This window comes from Carassius auratus, chromosome 9, assembly GCF_003368295.1.
Source record: "Carassius auratus strain Wakin chromosome 9, ASM336829v1, whole genome shotgun sequence".
NCBI lineage: Eukaryota > Metazoa > Chordata > Actinopteri > Cypriniformes > Cyprinidae > Carassius > Carassius auratus.
In genome coordinates, this window is record NC_039251.1 from 14387419 (window position 1) to 14403635 (window position 16217).

At 37.9% G+C, this 16217-nt stretch overlaps 1 protein-coding gene across 1 annotated transcript in view; it reads left to right on the forward strand.

Moving 5' to 3' along the window:
- Positions 1 to 16016, forward strand: part of LOC113108455 (sodium leak channel non-selective protein-like) — an 81914-nt gene extending 65898 nt beyond the window's left edge. Inside the window, exons 25-45 of the mRNA XM_026271602.1 lie at positions 382 to 502; positions 1105 to 1236; positions 1626 to 1793; positions 2254 to 2358; positions 2450 to 2556; positions 3874 to 3994; positions 4088 to 4186; positions 4278 to 4371; positions 7301 to 7407; positions 7486 to 7560; positions 7733 to 7852; positions 8272 to 8340; positions 8434 to 8582; positions 8792 to 8885; positions 9117 to 9249; positions 12839 to 12954; positions 13939 to 14096; positions 14320 to 14470; positions 14825 to 14974; positions 15061 to 15175; positions 15431 to 16016. Coding sequence (XP_026127387.1) covers positions 382 to 502; positions 1105 to 1236; positions 1626 to 1793; positions 2254 to 2358; positions 2450 to 2556; positions 3874 to 3994; positions 4088 to 4186; positions 4278 to 4371; positions 7301 to 7407; positions 7486 to 7560; positions 7733 to 7852; positions 8272 to 8340; positions 8434 to 8582; positions 8792 to 8885; positions 9117 to 9249; positions 12839 to 12954; positions 13939 to 14096; positions 14320 to 14470; positions 14825 to 14974; positions 15061 to 15175; positions 15431 to 15573 — 2527 coding nt within the window. The 3' untranslated portion in view covers positions 15574 to 16016. The remainder of the gene's footprint in view (positions 1 to 381; positions 503 to 1104; positions 1237 to 1625; positions 1794 to 2253; positions 2359 to 2449; positions 2557 to 3873; positions 3995 to 4087; positions 4187 to 4277; positions 4372 to 7300; positions 7408 to 7485; positions 7561 to 7732; positions 7853 to 8271; positions 8341 to 8433; positions 8583 to 8791; positions 8886 to 9116; positions 9250 to 12838; positions 12955 to 13938; positions 14097 to 14319; positions 14471 to 14824; positions 14975 to 15060; positions 15176 to 15430) is intronic.
- Positions 16017 to 16217: the final 201 nt, after the last annotated feature.

Below are 16217 nucleotides of genomic sequence, written 5' to 3' on the forward strand. Positions count from 1 at the left end.
AAATAAATAAATGTGCTTAATTGTCATGAAAATAATGTCTAAATAATGGTATTTCTTTCTTTTTTTATATATATTTTTTTTCTTAAAATATGACCTGCACACGTTTTCTTGAGATTCCCTCATTTATACATCTGTTTTGATTCTAGAAATGTAGTATAAGAATGGGCTTTGGAAAGTTTTGATCTGTAAGACACGCCAGGCTGGGTTAGTGTGGGATTAGATGGAAACATAGGGCTTCAGTGTCCTAGCAGGATTTCACCAGTTTCAAAAGATCTGCAAAATGAAGACAAAGTTATGTAAGCTCAGACTGAAGTGTAGGAAGAATGCACATTTAACCTGCACTAAACCTTGCATGTGTATGCGTCTGTGTGTGTTCTCCAGTGATTTGCTGGGCTTGGTAACCTATCTGGACTGGGTGATGATCGTGGTCACCATCTGCTCATGCATTTCCATGATGTTTGAGTCCCCTTTTACTAGGGTCATGCATGTCCCTACCCTGCAGGTATTCTAAACCCAAATGGTCACCATTCTATCCCACACGCACATCCAACTAACTTTTTTACCCTGTAAATGTTCCTCATCTCTTTCCTAAAGGCTGGTCATCATGTCTCGCTTTTGTTGCAGTCCAGCACTTTTGATAGCCACGCTTGACTAGTTTTGACACTAGTTTGACACATTTGATAATGATCCCCACTGATTTAGTCTACTTCAGAGTTTAAGTTGACTTTGAAAGTGAATGCGTTTAGGGTGCCTCTGTTTCGAAGATCTTGTACTTTACGAAACAGAAAGTTGTGGCTGATTGACCTGACACTCTTGAAAGTCTTCTGTCTCTTTTTCTATACCACTGATTGAAACTCCACTTCAGACAGTCCAGGATGACCTGATCTTTACCTGATAAGGATATTTTCAAGAGCACAGGGAAAGATTTTTATCCTGGCAAGATTTTGTGTTATGACACTCCCAGGCTCAAAAACTTCTCTATCTTACCAGAAGACAAAGAATTGTTAGGATAAAGCTTGCAAACCTTTAGTTAAGTTTTTATAAAAAAACTGCTCTATGAAAAATGTTATTCTCTTGAACACTAAACCACCCCTTTCCCTGCAGATTGGAGAATACGTGTTTGTCATCTTCATGAGCATCGAGCTGAACCTGAAGATCATGGCAGATGGTCTGTTCTTCACTCCCACTGCAGTCATCCGAGACTTCGGTGGCGTCATGGACATCTTCATCTACTTAGTAAAACTCATTCTCAGCTCTCCTGTGAAAAACCCACTTTCTGACACAGCCTTCTAGCTGATTACTCACTTCTCTAATGAGGCTCCGAAGATTGGGTTTTAATGACCCTAAACAGCGTTTTATTTAAATGACCCAGTCACGTCAATTTAATCCTGTTTACTCATTTCGGAAGAATTCTGCCTGTCCCACATAAACATTATTTGCATTTAATACAAAAGCCGACACTTCCACTGCTGACTATTGCATGAGTAATACATATTGCATTTATATTAATAAAGCAATATAAATATGCCATAGAAAAATAATCTGCAGTTAGTGATTTCACATTCTTGATCAGAATTAAATGAAGAGTTGTGGCCTTTAAGGTGATCTTTCTGCACACTCTGTAGGTCAGTCTGATCTTTCTATGCTGGCTACCAAACAATGTGCCCCCTGAGTCTGGTGCCCAGCTCCTCATGATGCTACGCTGCCTGCGCCCTCTGCGTATATTTAAACTGGTGCCCCAAATGAGGAAGGTGGTTCGAGAGGTCATCAAGGGTTTCAAAGAGATCTTCTTGGTGAGTGAACAAATCGGCCCACTTCCTGCCTGTAGTTGCTCAATAAAAGGAGAACAGAGATGGCTGGCTGTTTGTTAATTCTTCTAAAAGATATATTTTGTGTACCTTTTTTTCCTGATGCTTTCTTAACTCTTTTTTTTTTTTTGCATTTATAATTTAATTTACAATTATTTTTCAGTGTCTTTTTACATATTTTCAGTAGATTATATTTTGGAACAAGACGTTTGTGTTCTGAGTACTTACACTTTAATGTATAATGTTTCATACTCTCTTCATTGCAGTAGTTGAATGCAAGGCATTAACTCGGCAGTATTTCTGTAGGAGATTTCTTAACGGACCTTCTTTATTAAAGTTTTGCTCCCCTTGGGTTATAGGGTTACTGTATATGAGAGTAATGCGCTGACCATATTTTATGGGAAAACCATTTTGCTTTAGACTGGATTATCGATTTCCCAAACAGGTCTCTATTCTTCTTCTGACACTAATGCTGGTGTTTGCAACCTTCGGGGTGCAACTCTTTGCTGGAAAACTTGCCAAATGTAATGATCCCCATATCTCCGATAAGGTACAATGCAATTCTTACAACTTTTCTAACTAAGTTCGGGGTGAAGGATCTTCTGTACTTCAGTGAAATTTTGTGCTTTTGACATTTTCAGGAGGACTGCCATGGCATCTTTAGAATCAATGTGAGCATTTCAAAGAACCTGAATTTAAAGCTCAGGCCGGGTGAGAAGAAACCAGGTTTCTGGGTGCCAAGAGTTTGGTATGAAATGGAAAAGAATGTTCTCTATAGTTTTTTGTTTGTTTTTCAAATGTTCAAATTTATTGAACTATAATGCAATATAAAATGCAATATCTATTTTTTACTTTAACAAATGAATAGAATTCAGTTGCATTTAAAAGCACTGAATAATCCAACACAAACTGAACCTGTCACATCTTCAGTGTTGAGGTCTTTTTGAGAAATCCCTGTAGTAACATCTCATCTGTGACAGCACAAACCAGTATGATAAATGCTCTCATCAGAAAAACAGCACCACATTTTCATCATCTTTTATATGTATTTTCCCCATAAGCAGTAGTCAGTGTTGGAGTGCAGTTGTCGTAGGCACAGAGCAGGGGGCTGATATATCCTTCCCTCAGGCATAAACACAAACAACACAATCATACACCCACACACCAATGAGTCTGTTATTGCTCTAGAGATGTGGCAACAAAATGGCAAATTATTTGTGAGACCAGCACAAGACACACATTGGTCCATAACTGATCTAGAGCAAGCAAGGTTTCTGCTAATGCTGAATAACAGAGAGAGAGAGAGAGAGAGAGAGAGAGAGAGAGAGAGAGACAGGTTGTTGCTCTTTCATCTTTGAGCGCTTTGCGTGGAAACAGGAAAAGAGCAAGGCGTTTGATCCTCTTGGTATTGTGTTCGTGTTTAGCCCATAGAGCAGTGTCTAAAGTCCAGTCACACACACACACACACACACACACACACACACACACAGAGAGACAGGCAGATAGACACCATAACATTTCTGGTACATTTTATGCCTGATATTATAAGAAGGGAACAGCTGAATATTTAATTTCCCCTTTTTTTCTTCTTGTTATTTTTATGTTTTAAGAATAGTGGTACTTTATAACTCAAAAGATGAGTTGAGAAAATTATTTAGAAATCACATTCAAAAATGCTTTCTGAATGTTCTTGGGTTCATGTCATCGCTTTTAATGTGATTATAACAATTAATGTCTGGTTCATATTTCAATAAAATTAAATACAATTTACAATCTTTTTAGATATTTTTTTTCCATTGTGGTATTATTTTCATGACCATTACATACTACAAATACATCAGCAAATACATTGTATGCTTACAATTATACTTTACACATGTACTCTATATTTTAAATATGTAATTATTTTTCTGCCTTCGATTTTTTGGGGAAGCATTAGGGAGCAAGGAGAAAGTAAACATGCTCATGGAAATCACAATGGAAAATAAAAAAATTAAAACATGCTTAATATTCCAAGATAGACGGAAATAAAAATGACAAATATCTCTTAAAATGCTCTTTTTAGGGCAAACCCGCGAAACTTTAATTTTGATAATGTGGGCAATGCCATGCTGGCGCTGTTTGAAGTACTGTCACTGAAGGGCTGGGTGGAGGTGAGAGACGTCATCATACACAGAGTAGGACCAGTAAGTTACTTTTTTTTTAAGATACTAAACTGCATACTGAAATGATTGATCATGACTGCACTGTTAAGGACCTTTGATTGTCTCTTAAAACAGATTCATGGCATCTACATCCACGTCTTTGTGTTCTTGGGCTGTATGATTGGGCTCACTCTTTTTGTTGGTGTTGTCATTGCCAACTTTAATGAAAATAAGGTATGGATTTTTTCTTACTGTTAGTTGATTAGTAGCTACAGTAGGTTTATTGGCTGAACCCTGAACAGATGTGTTGGATGTTTTTGTTTAGGGCACTGCTCTTTTGACCGTGGATCAGAGGAGATGGGAAGATTTGAAAAGTCGGCTGAAGATTGCTCAGCCCCTCCACCTCCCCCCACGTCCAGGTAAGTGCTCTCTTGAGGTCTATAGAAATACAATGTCAATTTGTGCATCTGTTGTAGTTTGTGCACCGTCATGTGTTTGAGTATTTAAAAGTATCAAGAGAAACAATGTACAGTAGTGAAATTTTTTAATTAGTGCGGCACGGGACAACACTTGATGGGCTGGTGGAGACTTGTGTTTGCGGGATGCGGGAGAATAATTAGGGTGTGCTCACACTAGGCAAACCTAACCCCCACAGCCTGGTTCGTTTGACTAGTGTGATCGCTCAGTTTAGCAGTCCCATTGTCCATGGCTCGGTTGGAAGAGGTGGGAAAGAATGCGGTTCAGTTATATATAGATGAGTGAGGGCTAACCGCCCCGGAGCGCAGATCTGATACATGCTGCATGGTTGCATGAATATTTATTAGTAGAAAAAGCAATATATTGTTAGAAGGCCATGTGTTACCACATCATACGACTCAAAATAATAAACCACAAGTTAATAAAACAATGCACTCCACTGTGCTAAGCAAGCACTCTGCTGTCTTCACGTGCTATCGGAAACATACGTTTTCCCATCTATGAAGTGGTGATTACAAGCTTGTTGCATTCTTTTCAGTGGTTTGTGAATGCTGATGCTTAGCCTAAATAATTTGATTGAAAGCATCCCCTCCTGTGACCCACGATTTGTATGTATGTTTATTCAGAGCCAGTGAGCAATGGACTTTCATAATAATAAAAAAACTAATAATTATAGGCGTTAATCAATTAATGCGTTAATGCAATAATAATGTGTTAACCTGCCCAGCCCTAATTTTAAATACATTGAAGTATAAACTACATCACTTTGTTTGATTCAAAGCTATAATACTCATATTTTCTTTGTCAAAGACATCTAAAGATAATTGAAGCATCTTATTTCAAAAGGAATTTGAATCCTCCAAAATGGTCAAACAGCCACAAAAAAGTGACATGTTGGTGCACAGATAAACATCACCAGAGCAGCAAGTGTATTATTCAGCAGCAGCCTCTCAGTCTCCCATCTCTTTCTTTCTCTCTATCCCTCCCTCCATCTTCTACTCTTCCTCTCCTGGCTAATGAGCCATCCATGCTTTGCATGTGGTTCCTGAAGCATTTAATCAGCTCTCATCTGCTGTAGTAGAGAACAAACTAAATTTAAGCTTTCAGCAGTGGGTACACCCCCAAGGCAATCACACACTTGATAATAACCACTTCACTTTTGAGTCAGAAGTTATAGCTGCCTGTAGCATGAATGACTTTGGGCTCTGTGAGCACCTCGGAGCCAAAGAGAGAAGAGTGATTCTCTGTCTCACAAAGATTGAATGACTGATTGATTTGGCATCGCAGGTTCTGCGGTGACGGCGGTGGCTCGTTATGTTTTTATGTTAGACTGCCGTTGGCTCGCCTGGAAACAGACACTTCAAAGACATGTTTCATAACAGCAGGAAAGAATAAACACAATTATCATAGTAGGCAATTATCCAGGCATATTTTATGTGGCAATTAGACACAAAATAATGCTCCAATCTACTGACAAGTTTGCATATTTTATTGATATGTTTTGAACCAAACTCCAAAGGCTGAAATGGACACATTTTTGGTACTTTTCTGTTCTTTTTCAGTCATTAAGTACATCTGAGTTGTTCAATTATCTTTTTTAACAACATGCAGCAGTTCTCTGTAAATTACAATAGAATTGTTCATCTGTGCTGCCTTTGTGAACAATGGGCTGAACCAATGGCTTTCGCTATCAGCATGGAAGCAGTGTGCTCTTCCTCCAGTACTGATAACTCAAATCAAATTTTGTTCAAACAAAACAAAATGCATTTTATGGGGTAACGCAACCGTTCTAATTAAAATTTCCCTCAAAGAGAGATCAAATTTGAATAATGGTTTACTTCCTTTCTTTTTTCTTCTACCACTATCAAGTATAATTAACATCCATAAATTTAACCGGGCAGAGAATTCTCAAAACTACTGTACTACTACTATTTAACTATTTTTTTTTTCCTGTAATTATTTAGTTAGTTAGTTAGTTAGTTACCCAGGAGTGGTGTGCTAAATATTTTTCTAAGCAATGTATGATTTTTGATTAACCAATAAAAAAAATATAACAAAAATTAAAACCAAAAAGAGTAAAACCATAAAAAAAATGAATTGAAATAATTTAAACAAAGCTTAAATAACATATAATTGTTATATGAAAAACTAAAACTTACAAAAATAAAAAATAAATTTGCCTTGGCAACTAAGTGAAATAAGTTGAAATTAAGCTCTAAAATTATATTTAAAAACTTACATTATGAAACAAAATGACTAAAACTTAATATAAAAAATATTTAAAGTATTGATAAATAGTATTATATAATAACAATAATAGAATATAAATTATACTTAAATAACATTGCAACAATAATATTCTTTACATGCCCTATAAGAACTAAATCGAGAGATAGCTATAGAGAGCTGTGGACGGCAGTAGGCGGAGCTTCCTTAGTGCTTCCTGTCAGATAGTCTGCCTCGTGGAATAACAGAAAAATCAATACCTCAGTCAGCACTCCAACTCCATTGATACCAGCTTCAAATAATCTGTCTGCGCTTTGTGGCTGTTGAAATTAACTTGTGATTATGGTGTATGATGAATGCCACTCAGACCTCATGACCTTGAGCTAAAAGACACCAAAACGATTATGTAGCGGATCTCTAAGCAATGCCATGGGTAAAGCTCTTACCAAGTTCATAGAATGAACAGTTGAGATGATTTTCTCTATGCCAGTCTTTTAACTAATAATAAAGGAGAGCGTAGAGATTATTGTGAAGGTCAGGGAATTTTAACCAGGTCTTTGTTTTATAACCACAGCACCGGATCATTCAGAAAAGAACTAATTTTCTCTTCTTTCAATGCTGAAATTTATTCTCTTCAATTTGCAGAAAACGGTGGATTCCGTGCAAAAATGTATGACATTACCCAGCATCCTTTTTTCAAGCGAGGTATTGCAGTGCTGGTGTTAGCGCAGTCTGTGCTCCTGTCTGTTAAGGTGAGGAGGGTTACAGCAAAAATTTTTACTTTATTTCTCTAATAAAATGATAAATAACATTTTGTGGATGTGTTACAGTGGGATGAACTTCACCCTGTTACTTTTCCTTTGGCAACAATGTCTGTGGTTTTCACATTCATTTTTGTTCTGGAGGTAAGTAGGCTATATATTTACAACTCCGTTTGCTGTTCTTTCATGAGTCAGCCCAAGCAAGATTTCTTTCCACCCACAAAAAAGTTTTAAAATTCACCAGAGGCCCCAGAGTTCATGAGGTCTTTTGTAAGTATTGTACGGTCACGACATAATTAAATATGCTCTTCCGCAGGTGACTATGAAGCTGATAGCTATGTCACCAGCTGGATACTGGCAGAGCAGGAGAAACAGATATGACCTACTCGTCACATCCCTGGGAGTCATATGGATCATTTTGCACTTTGCTTTACAGGTACACACTAAAATGTCATGCATAAAATGTCATGCATGCATTTTGTACCTTTTTTGGCTTAATATAAAATGAGATTAACATAAAATAATGTACTGAAACAACTGCTTAAATATCCGGGTCTTCTGATAAATGTCATCATCAATTATTATACCAAAGATTATGTAATTTCTAGTGAACTCTAAGACCAAAGACAAAAACTCTAAGACAAAATTTTCAGCCGACAATACATGTCAGACCAAAAGGCACTCCTGTTTGAACAGTCAAAAAACAAATGATCTGTTGTTTTAATGTCAGATTCACAAAAGGTACAGTTGTTATCATTTAAAAGTAATATTCATAGTTTTAATTTTTGTTTTTAACTTTTGTTTTGTTGATTGAAATGTGCTTCATACTGTAAATAAACATTTATTTTTCTTCAGAATGCTTACACATACATGATGGGCACATGTGTGATAGTATTCAGGTTTTTCACCATATGTGGGAAGCATGTAAGTATGCTTATATATTTACACAAAATATGTGCAAAGTCATGAAAATTACAGTGCATTTTCCTCCACTACCAAGCTGTGTTGTATTTACAGGTGACGTTAAAGATGCTTCTGCTAACTGTGGTCGTCAGCATGTACAAGAGTTTCTTTATTATCGTGGGCATGTTCTTATTGTTGCTATGCTACGCTTTCGCCGGTGTCGTCCTCTTCGGCACTGTCAAATACGGCGAGAACATTAACAGGTAAGCCGTCTTGTGACACATGGAGGGAGTGATTGGACTGTGTCAGATTTGTAACACACATACCCACGGCGCTGATATAATTGGTGTTGTCTAAACGATTTGCTCGAATGCCCTACATGTATTTGAGAGAATCAATTTCCAGGTACAGCTGACAGCATGAGAGGAAGTGACTCTGCGTGAGCTGTTACTTTTTCCTCTCTCGCCGACAGGCACGCAAACTTCTCCACTGCGGGTAAAGCCATCACCGTACTGTTTCGAATAGTCACAGGTGAAGACTGGAATAAGATCATGCATGACTGCATGGTAAGAGATTGGATGGCAGACCCGTTTTGCCCTCAAGCACGCTTGCTCGCTGTGAAAATCATTAAAGAAACTGTAAACAATTCACTTTAAATGAATCAGATAGAATTGCAAATATAACTGTACAGCATCTGGTTTCATTCGACATGCTTCTGAATGATTTCTTTAAACAAAAACACATCAGCTGTGAGCCCCATGTGTTGATTATGTTTGTTCATCGGCCTCGTTTCCCAGGTGCAGCCACCATTCTGCACTCCAGACAAACATCGCTACTGGGAAACGGACTGCGGCAACTATGCTGGCGCCCTTATTTACTTTTGCTCTTTCTATGTCATCATCGCTTACATCATGCTCAACCTGCTCGTAGGTAAGCACCTCTTTCCCCTGACTGCCGACACAATATCCTGTTCCATCTCCTGGGGTGGCATTTAATTTCCTTTAGACGCTAGCCAAACTAGCTCATAAAATACAATATCCCTGCCCATTATTCTTCCTGACGTCCTTCCATGTTTATTATCTCTATTTTTGTCTGAACAGAGTGGTGTAGCTCAGCACTGGTCACTGCTGAATATGAATGAGGCTTTGTTTGAACCACTTTGGGTCAAAGCCAGTTCAGTCTCTGTCTCTGTTTCTCTTGGGTTATGGACTGTAGAGATGTACACACTTTCTAATCATCAGCATATGTTGTGGTGTGCTGGCTGCTCATTAAAGAAGTTGGGTTGTGCACCAATCAGAACTGATTTGAGAATGCCTTGCTCCAATTATAATCGATGTACCAAACAGGATGCAGTATTGATGGAGTAGAAGTTTATAGCGGTTTATATGCCTTAGAATGGTCGATAGCATGGATTTGCCATTACATTTCAAATATATTAAAATAGAAAACATTATTAAAAATGTATACTTTTACTATTTTGATTAATTAAATGCAAGCTTGGTATGAGACTTCCTTTAAAAAAAATTTGTATATCTTACCAGCCTCAATTTGTCTAATAAAAATAAAATGACATTTTAGCAAGACTTTCATGGCTACTATGATCCCCAAACTAGGCCAGCATCATACCGGCACCAGTTTTATTTTAGTATCAATGAGATAGTATTAGATATTAATATAGATGTTTGTTCATATTTTGAATTAGATTTTATTATTATATTTTCTGCTTTTATGTTAATTTAAAGTTTTAGTAATTTTGTTGTTGTAGTTTTTCTTAATTTACTATTATTAATTAAGTAATATTATTATTATTAAGTTAGGGCTGCCCGATAAATCGCATGCAATATTTAATGCGCATCTTGTCAGTAAAGCCGGTTCAGAACCGGATGTGCAATAGGTATTGCATGTGATTTACCGTGCAGCCCTAATAGTAGTTTAATTTTGTTGTTTGTAAATATGTATTTATAGTTTTTATTCATTTTTATTTCAGTTTTAGTTTTCTTAGTTATGTTGAGTTCTTTTTTGGTCATCTTCCGTGGCATATATGGTATAGCATGTGTCAGACTTTTTGAACCCGGCTTTTACAAAACGTTTTTTATTCCCTTTTTAAATCTCATATCACATCGGAAAGGCATGCATTTTAGTAAAAATTAAGAAAAAAAAAAAAAAAAGTTGAAAAAAGTGTAGAGAGGGCTTATTGTCCCAAAAATGTGGCATCCATTTAATAATTTTAATTAAAATTCTCAATATGTTATTACTCAATACGTTATTACAGAAATACGTTATTACTGCATATTGTTTTATAATGAAATACATTAATGAGGCGCAGATAATTGCCATTATTTGCATTAAGTAGTATACAGTATTGTTCAAAATAATAGCAGTACAATGTGACTAACCAGAATAATCAAGGTTTTTAGTATATTTTTTATTGCTACGTGGCAAACAAGTTACCAGTAGGTTCAGTAGATTGTCAGAAAACAAACAAGACCCAGCATTCATGATATGCACGCTCTTAAGGCTGTGCAATTGGGCAATTAGTTGAAAGGGGTGTGTTCAAAAAAATAGCAGTGTCTACCTTTGACTGTACAAACTCAAAACTATTTTGTACAAACATTTTTTTTTTTCTGGGATTTAGCAATCCTGTGAATCACTAAACTAATATTTAGTTGTATGACCACAGTTTTTTAAAACTGCTTGACATCTGTGTGGCATGGAGTCAACCAACTTGTGGCACCTCTCAGCTGTTATTCCACTCCATGATTCTTTAACAACATTCCACAATTCATTCACATTTCTTGGTTTTGCTTCAGAAACAGCATTTTTGATATCACCCCACAAGTTCTCAATTGGATTAAGGTCTGGAGATTGGGCTGGCCACTCCATAACATTAATTTTGTTGGTTTGGAACCAAGACTTTGCCCGTTTACTAGTGTGTTTTGGGTCATTGTCTTGTTGAAACAACCATTTCAAGGGCATGTCCTCTTCAGCATAGGGCAACATGACCTCTTCAAGTATTTTAACATATGCAAACTGATCCATGATCCCTGGTATGCGATAAATAGGCCCAACACCATAGTAGGAGAAACATGCCCATATCATGATGCTTGCACCTCCATGCTTCACTGTCTTCACTGTGTACTGTGGCTTGAATTCAGAGTTTGGGGGTCGTCTCACAAACTGCCTGTGGCCCTTGGACCCAAAAAGAACAATTTTACTCTCATCAGTCCACAAAATGTTCCTCCATTTCTCTTTAGGCCAGTTGATGTGTTCTTTGGCAAATTGTAACCTCTTCTGCACATGCCTTTTTTTTAACAGAGGGACTTTGCGGGGGATTTTTGAAAATAGATTAGCTTCACACAGACGTCTTCTAACTGTCACAGTACTTACAGGTAACTCCAGACTGTCTTTGATCATCCTGGAGGTGATCATTGGCTGAGCCTTTGCCATTCTGGTTATTCTTCTATCCATTTTGATGGTTGTCTTCCGTTTTCTTCCACGTCTCTCTGGTTTTGCTCTCCATTTTAAGGCATTGGAGATCATTTTAGCTGAACAGCCTATCATTTTTTGCACCTCTTTATAGGTTTTTCCCCTCTCTAATCAACTTTTTAATCAAAGTACGCTGTTCTTCTGAACAATGTCTTGAACGACCCATTTTCCTCAGCTTTCAAATGCATGTTCAACAAGTGTTGGCTTCATCCTTAAATAGGGGCCACCTGATTCAAACCTGTTTCTTCACAAAATTGATGACCTCAGTGATTGAATGCCACACTGCTATTTTTTTGAACACACCCCTTTCAACTAATTCAACTAATTGCCCAATTGCACAGCATTAAGAGCGTGCATATCATGAATGCTGGGTCTCATTTGTTTTCTAAGAATCTACTGAACCTACTGGTAACTTGTTTGCCACGTAGCAATAAAAAAATATACGAAAAACCTTGATTATTCTGGTTAGTCACATTGTACTGCTATTATTTTGAACAATACTGTAAATAGCAGAGAATCTTGTTATTTTAACATAGTATAAATAGAATCTATAACTATTTGCACTGTGTAAATAGCATATCGCTAAAAAATGGTTTCAGTTCAAATTAACTATAATAACCCTGACCTGCACTAACTAGTTTTCGACCAGCATAATCTTGATAGTCCTAGTTGGTCTTTTACAGCAGGTTTAAGCCTACAACACTCTCTACATTACACCATGAGTGTGTAACTCAAACACTGCTCAATTTTATGCTCTGAAATTTGTCATTCAGTGTGTTAGCTGGTTGCATTCCCAGCGTTGCCAAACATTTAAAACCTGACAATGGCATTCGAAGGTAACTCTCTTGCTCAATTCAAGCAATTCAAGAACACATGTCAGGTATGTACAACAGGACCATGTAATGCAACGCATCAGCCAATCATTCGTGTAGCACTTGCACACTTGTTAAGAGTCTGTTTTCCGTCTCTTACTTGTGCTCTGAGAGCGTAGCTGAAAGCTATCCCAACCATAATGACTTTATTTCCCCCTCAGCCATCATTGTGGAGAATTTCTCTTTGTTCTACTCCACCGAGGAAGACCAGTTGCTAAGCTACAATGACCTGCGTCACTTCCAGATCATTTGGAACATGGTGGATGACAAGCGGGAGGTGAGGAGGAGGAGGCAACGTGCCTGTGATCAGCAGCTGTCAGCGGGGATGATTTTGAGTTAATACCCACGTGTGCTCTCCGCAACCGGCTCTGAAGCCACAAATGAATGAATCACACGCATCGACATTCTCACCTCCAGAGTAATTGGAGGTTATTACTGCCTGTCACAGATAGCGAGAGGAGTAGAGCTGTCATCTTCATTAGGTGGAAACAGCCTTATTGAGAGCAGCAGAGGGAAGTGCGTGCAGATTTGACCTCCTCCCACAGGATCAGTAATATCTGCTTGTGTATATTTGAGTTAAATGAGGCACACCAGTCATTTTCTGGCCTTAATGAATCAACCAGCGGTGCTGGGATCAGCTAGAAACACTTGAGGCCATAAGACTGTAACAGCTGAGCACAGGAAGGAATTTGTCCCTAATTAGACACATGAGCTCTGCTCCAAAATCTAGCGAGCTTCCTTGATGCCTGCTAGCCTTCTAAGACAGCACAAACCTCACAAAGCTGATTAAGAACACTCTACATAGGCAACAACAACTTTTCATTTCATCTCTCATTTTCATCAGTAAAAGAAGTAATAGTAAAATAGTAAAGTTCTTCGGCAATGAACCACCTCTTGATATTTCAGCCAAACAAAAAATTACATATTGTTACTCCAGGATCATTTTTGGTCACTCTGAAGCTGACATATTCACCTATTTTAGTGTATCCAAGTTATGTGCACAAATTTCTTTATCAAAAAATTTCCAATGAATTACTGCAATCAAAAATGCAAAAAAAAAAAAAAAAAAACAGTGCACTTGAAGATTTTTTAAAACTGACCTTTTTTTTTAACTAATATTTAATGCTTTGATATATATAAGCGACTCACAGTGCATTCAGGCTATCAATTTTATAGGCTATAGTACAGTGATAGTTTGAGATTTTTATAAACCCTTTTGCCATTACATATACCGGTAATTATTTAAGTTTTTTGAAAACAGGGAGTGATACCGACCTCTCGGGTGAAGTTTCTGCTCCGTCTGCTGAGAGGTCGTCTGGAAGTTGACCTGGACAAAGATAAGCTTCTCTTCAAACACATGTGTTATGAGATGGAGCGTCTGCACAACGGAGGAGATGTCACCTTCCATGATGTACTGAGGTTAGAAAGGAGTATTAGTATTCACTACAGCACACTAACAAAAAGATTCATATCACGACAAACCAAAATGTCCTATTTTGATATAGAAGTGTTACAATCAAACCTCGAATTTTCCCTTAAAAGAACAAACCCTGAAAGGCTCAATCCATCGTTAGTGTTGTTCATATTGGCCACTAAGCTTGTTCAGCAGCTCATAGGAACTCATTGATGGTGTGTGTTTCAGCATGCTGTCGTACCGCTCAGTTGATATCCGGAAGAGTCTTCAGCTGGAGGAGCTGTTGGCGCGAGAGCAGCTTGAATACACTATAGAGGAAGAGGTGGCCAAACAAACCATCCGCATGTGGTTAAAGAAGTGCCTCAAGCGCATACGAGCTGTGAGTTCATACAAACACACTCCTGACACTTCACTGATATTTACATCAATAAACTGAAAACAGATCAGCTGTTTGACAGTGACTATATTTACACTTCATTTCAACATGGCCCAAATCTGAGGTCACTTTAATATGTGGAAATAAATCCATATTGTACTTTTTTGTTGTTTTTTTTGGCTGTGGGTTTTGAACAGTCTGGTGGGAATTTATGCAATTTTTATGTCAGTCTAACTTGACAATGTGAAATTAACTTCCTGTCTAAGTGAGATTTTTTAAAATATATTGTTTAATCAAATATACTGATGAAAACATTTTGTATTCTATAATATTTACATATACACCGTCCTCCTTCAGAAGCAGCAGCAGTCGTGTAGCATCATTCTCAGTCTGAGAGAGAGCCAACAGCAGGACCTCCGGCGTCTGCTCAACCCTCCCAGCATTGAGACCACCATCCCCAGCGAGGACACCAATGCCCATAACCAAGACAATCCCACTCAGCCAGAGGTAGCCCTACCAGTGTCTGTTCTTCAGAGACTCTCTGTGTCTCAGAGTCTCCATTCTAATGAAATGATTTGTAATGATTGACCCAGCAGATCAGCGGCCTGCAGACCTTACTGAGCCCCACCCTGTCGGACCGCAGCGGATATCGACAGGACTCCGCCGACCGGCCCCAGAGGAAGCTGGGACAGTGGCGACTTCCTGCAGGTCAACACCAAACACTCACACTATTACACATGCTCTTACATTTACAAAAGTACTGCTTTTGAGCTATATAGCAACATGTAATGCTAAGTGTTGCTAAAGGATGTTAGCATGCTAATTATACTATGCTTTCTTCCCATGTTTCTTTGAATGGATTTGAAAAAGAACAGAGACATGTTTATTGTTTATTTTTCCACATATTTAGTATTCTGCACATTGACTTGTTCGCGTGGCTGGTTAACTGTGTTTGTCCCGCAGGGCGCACGAGTGTGAAGTCCATGCTGTTTAAGATGAACCCTGTGAGTGATGAGGCCTCCTCGGGGTCTGAAGTCAAGAAGTGGTGGACTCGCCAGCTGACAGTGGAAAGTGATGAAAGCGGCGATGACCTCATTGATATCTGAAGCAAAACAGCCTGCTCATTTTTTTTTTTCAGATTTTCCTCTTAAGAAAGGATCATTCAGCTAAATCTTTTGTATTTGCTTCTTATACGGCATAAGCCCTGATCCTCTGTTAGCTTTACGTAGGTGAGTCTATGCTGCTTAAAGCATCACTTAACCCTAACCGTTCAAACCTCCTTATTCAAAGACATTTAACGTCGGTTACAATCATGTTGATGCTCACTCTACTGTGGTGGAAAATTTCCAGTGAGCATTGTTTTGTCAATGAGAAATATCTTTGTTGAAAGAGCAGCTGTAAAGTGTCCTCAGGAAGTTTATGTAATGTAATATAAGAGTCTAATAATCTGAATTCTAGACGTAATGGTTAGGGAATTCACATGCTTTGAGACACCTAACCAGAGCCATAGCGTTCTCCTTGTTTGTCTTTTGTGCCACCATAACTTGTCTTCATTGCATGTGTTTGTAAGATCCACAATTATCTTGTATTATAAAACTGCTGGCTCACACTTTATAAAATGCAACCACTTGCAATGCTTACATTATGGCAAGACAGTGAATGTTATGTGTTATGTGTTTACGTGATGTTTCTAGATGTTTAATTATTATTACAAAGCTACATATGTAAGTTAAGATTCATTTAAATAATA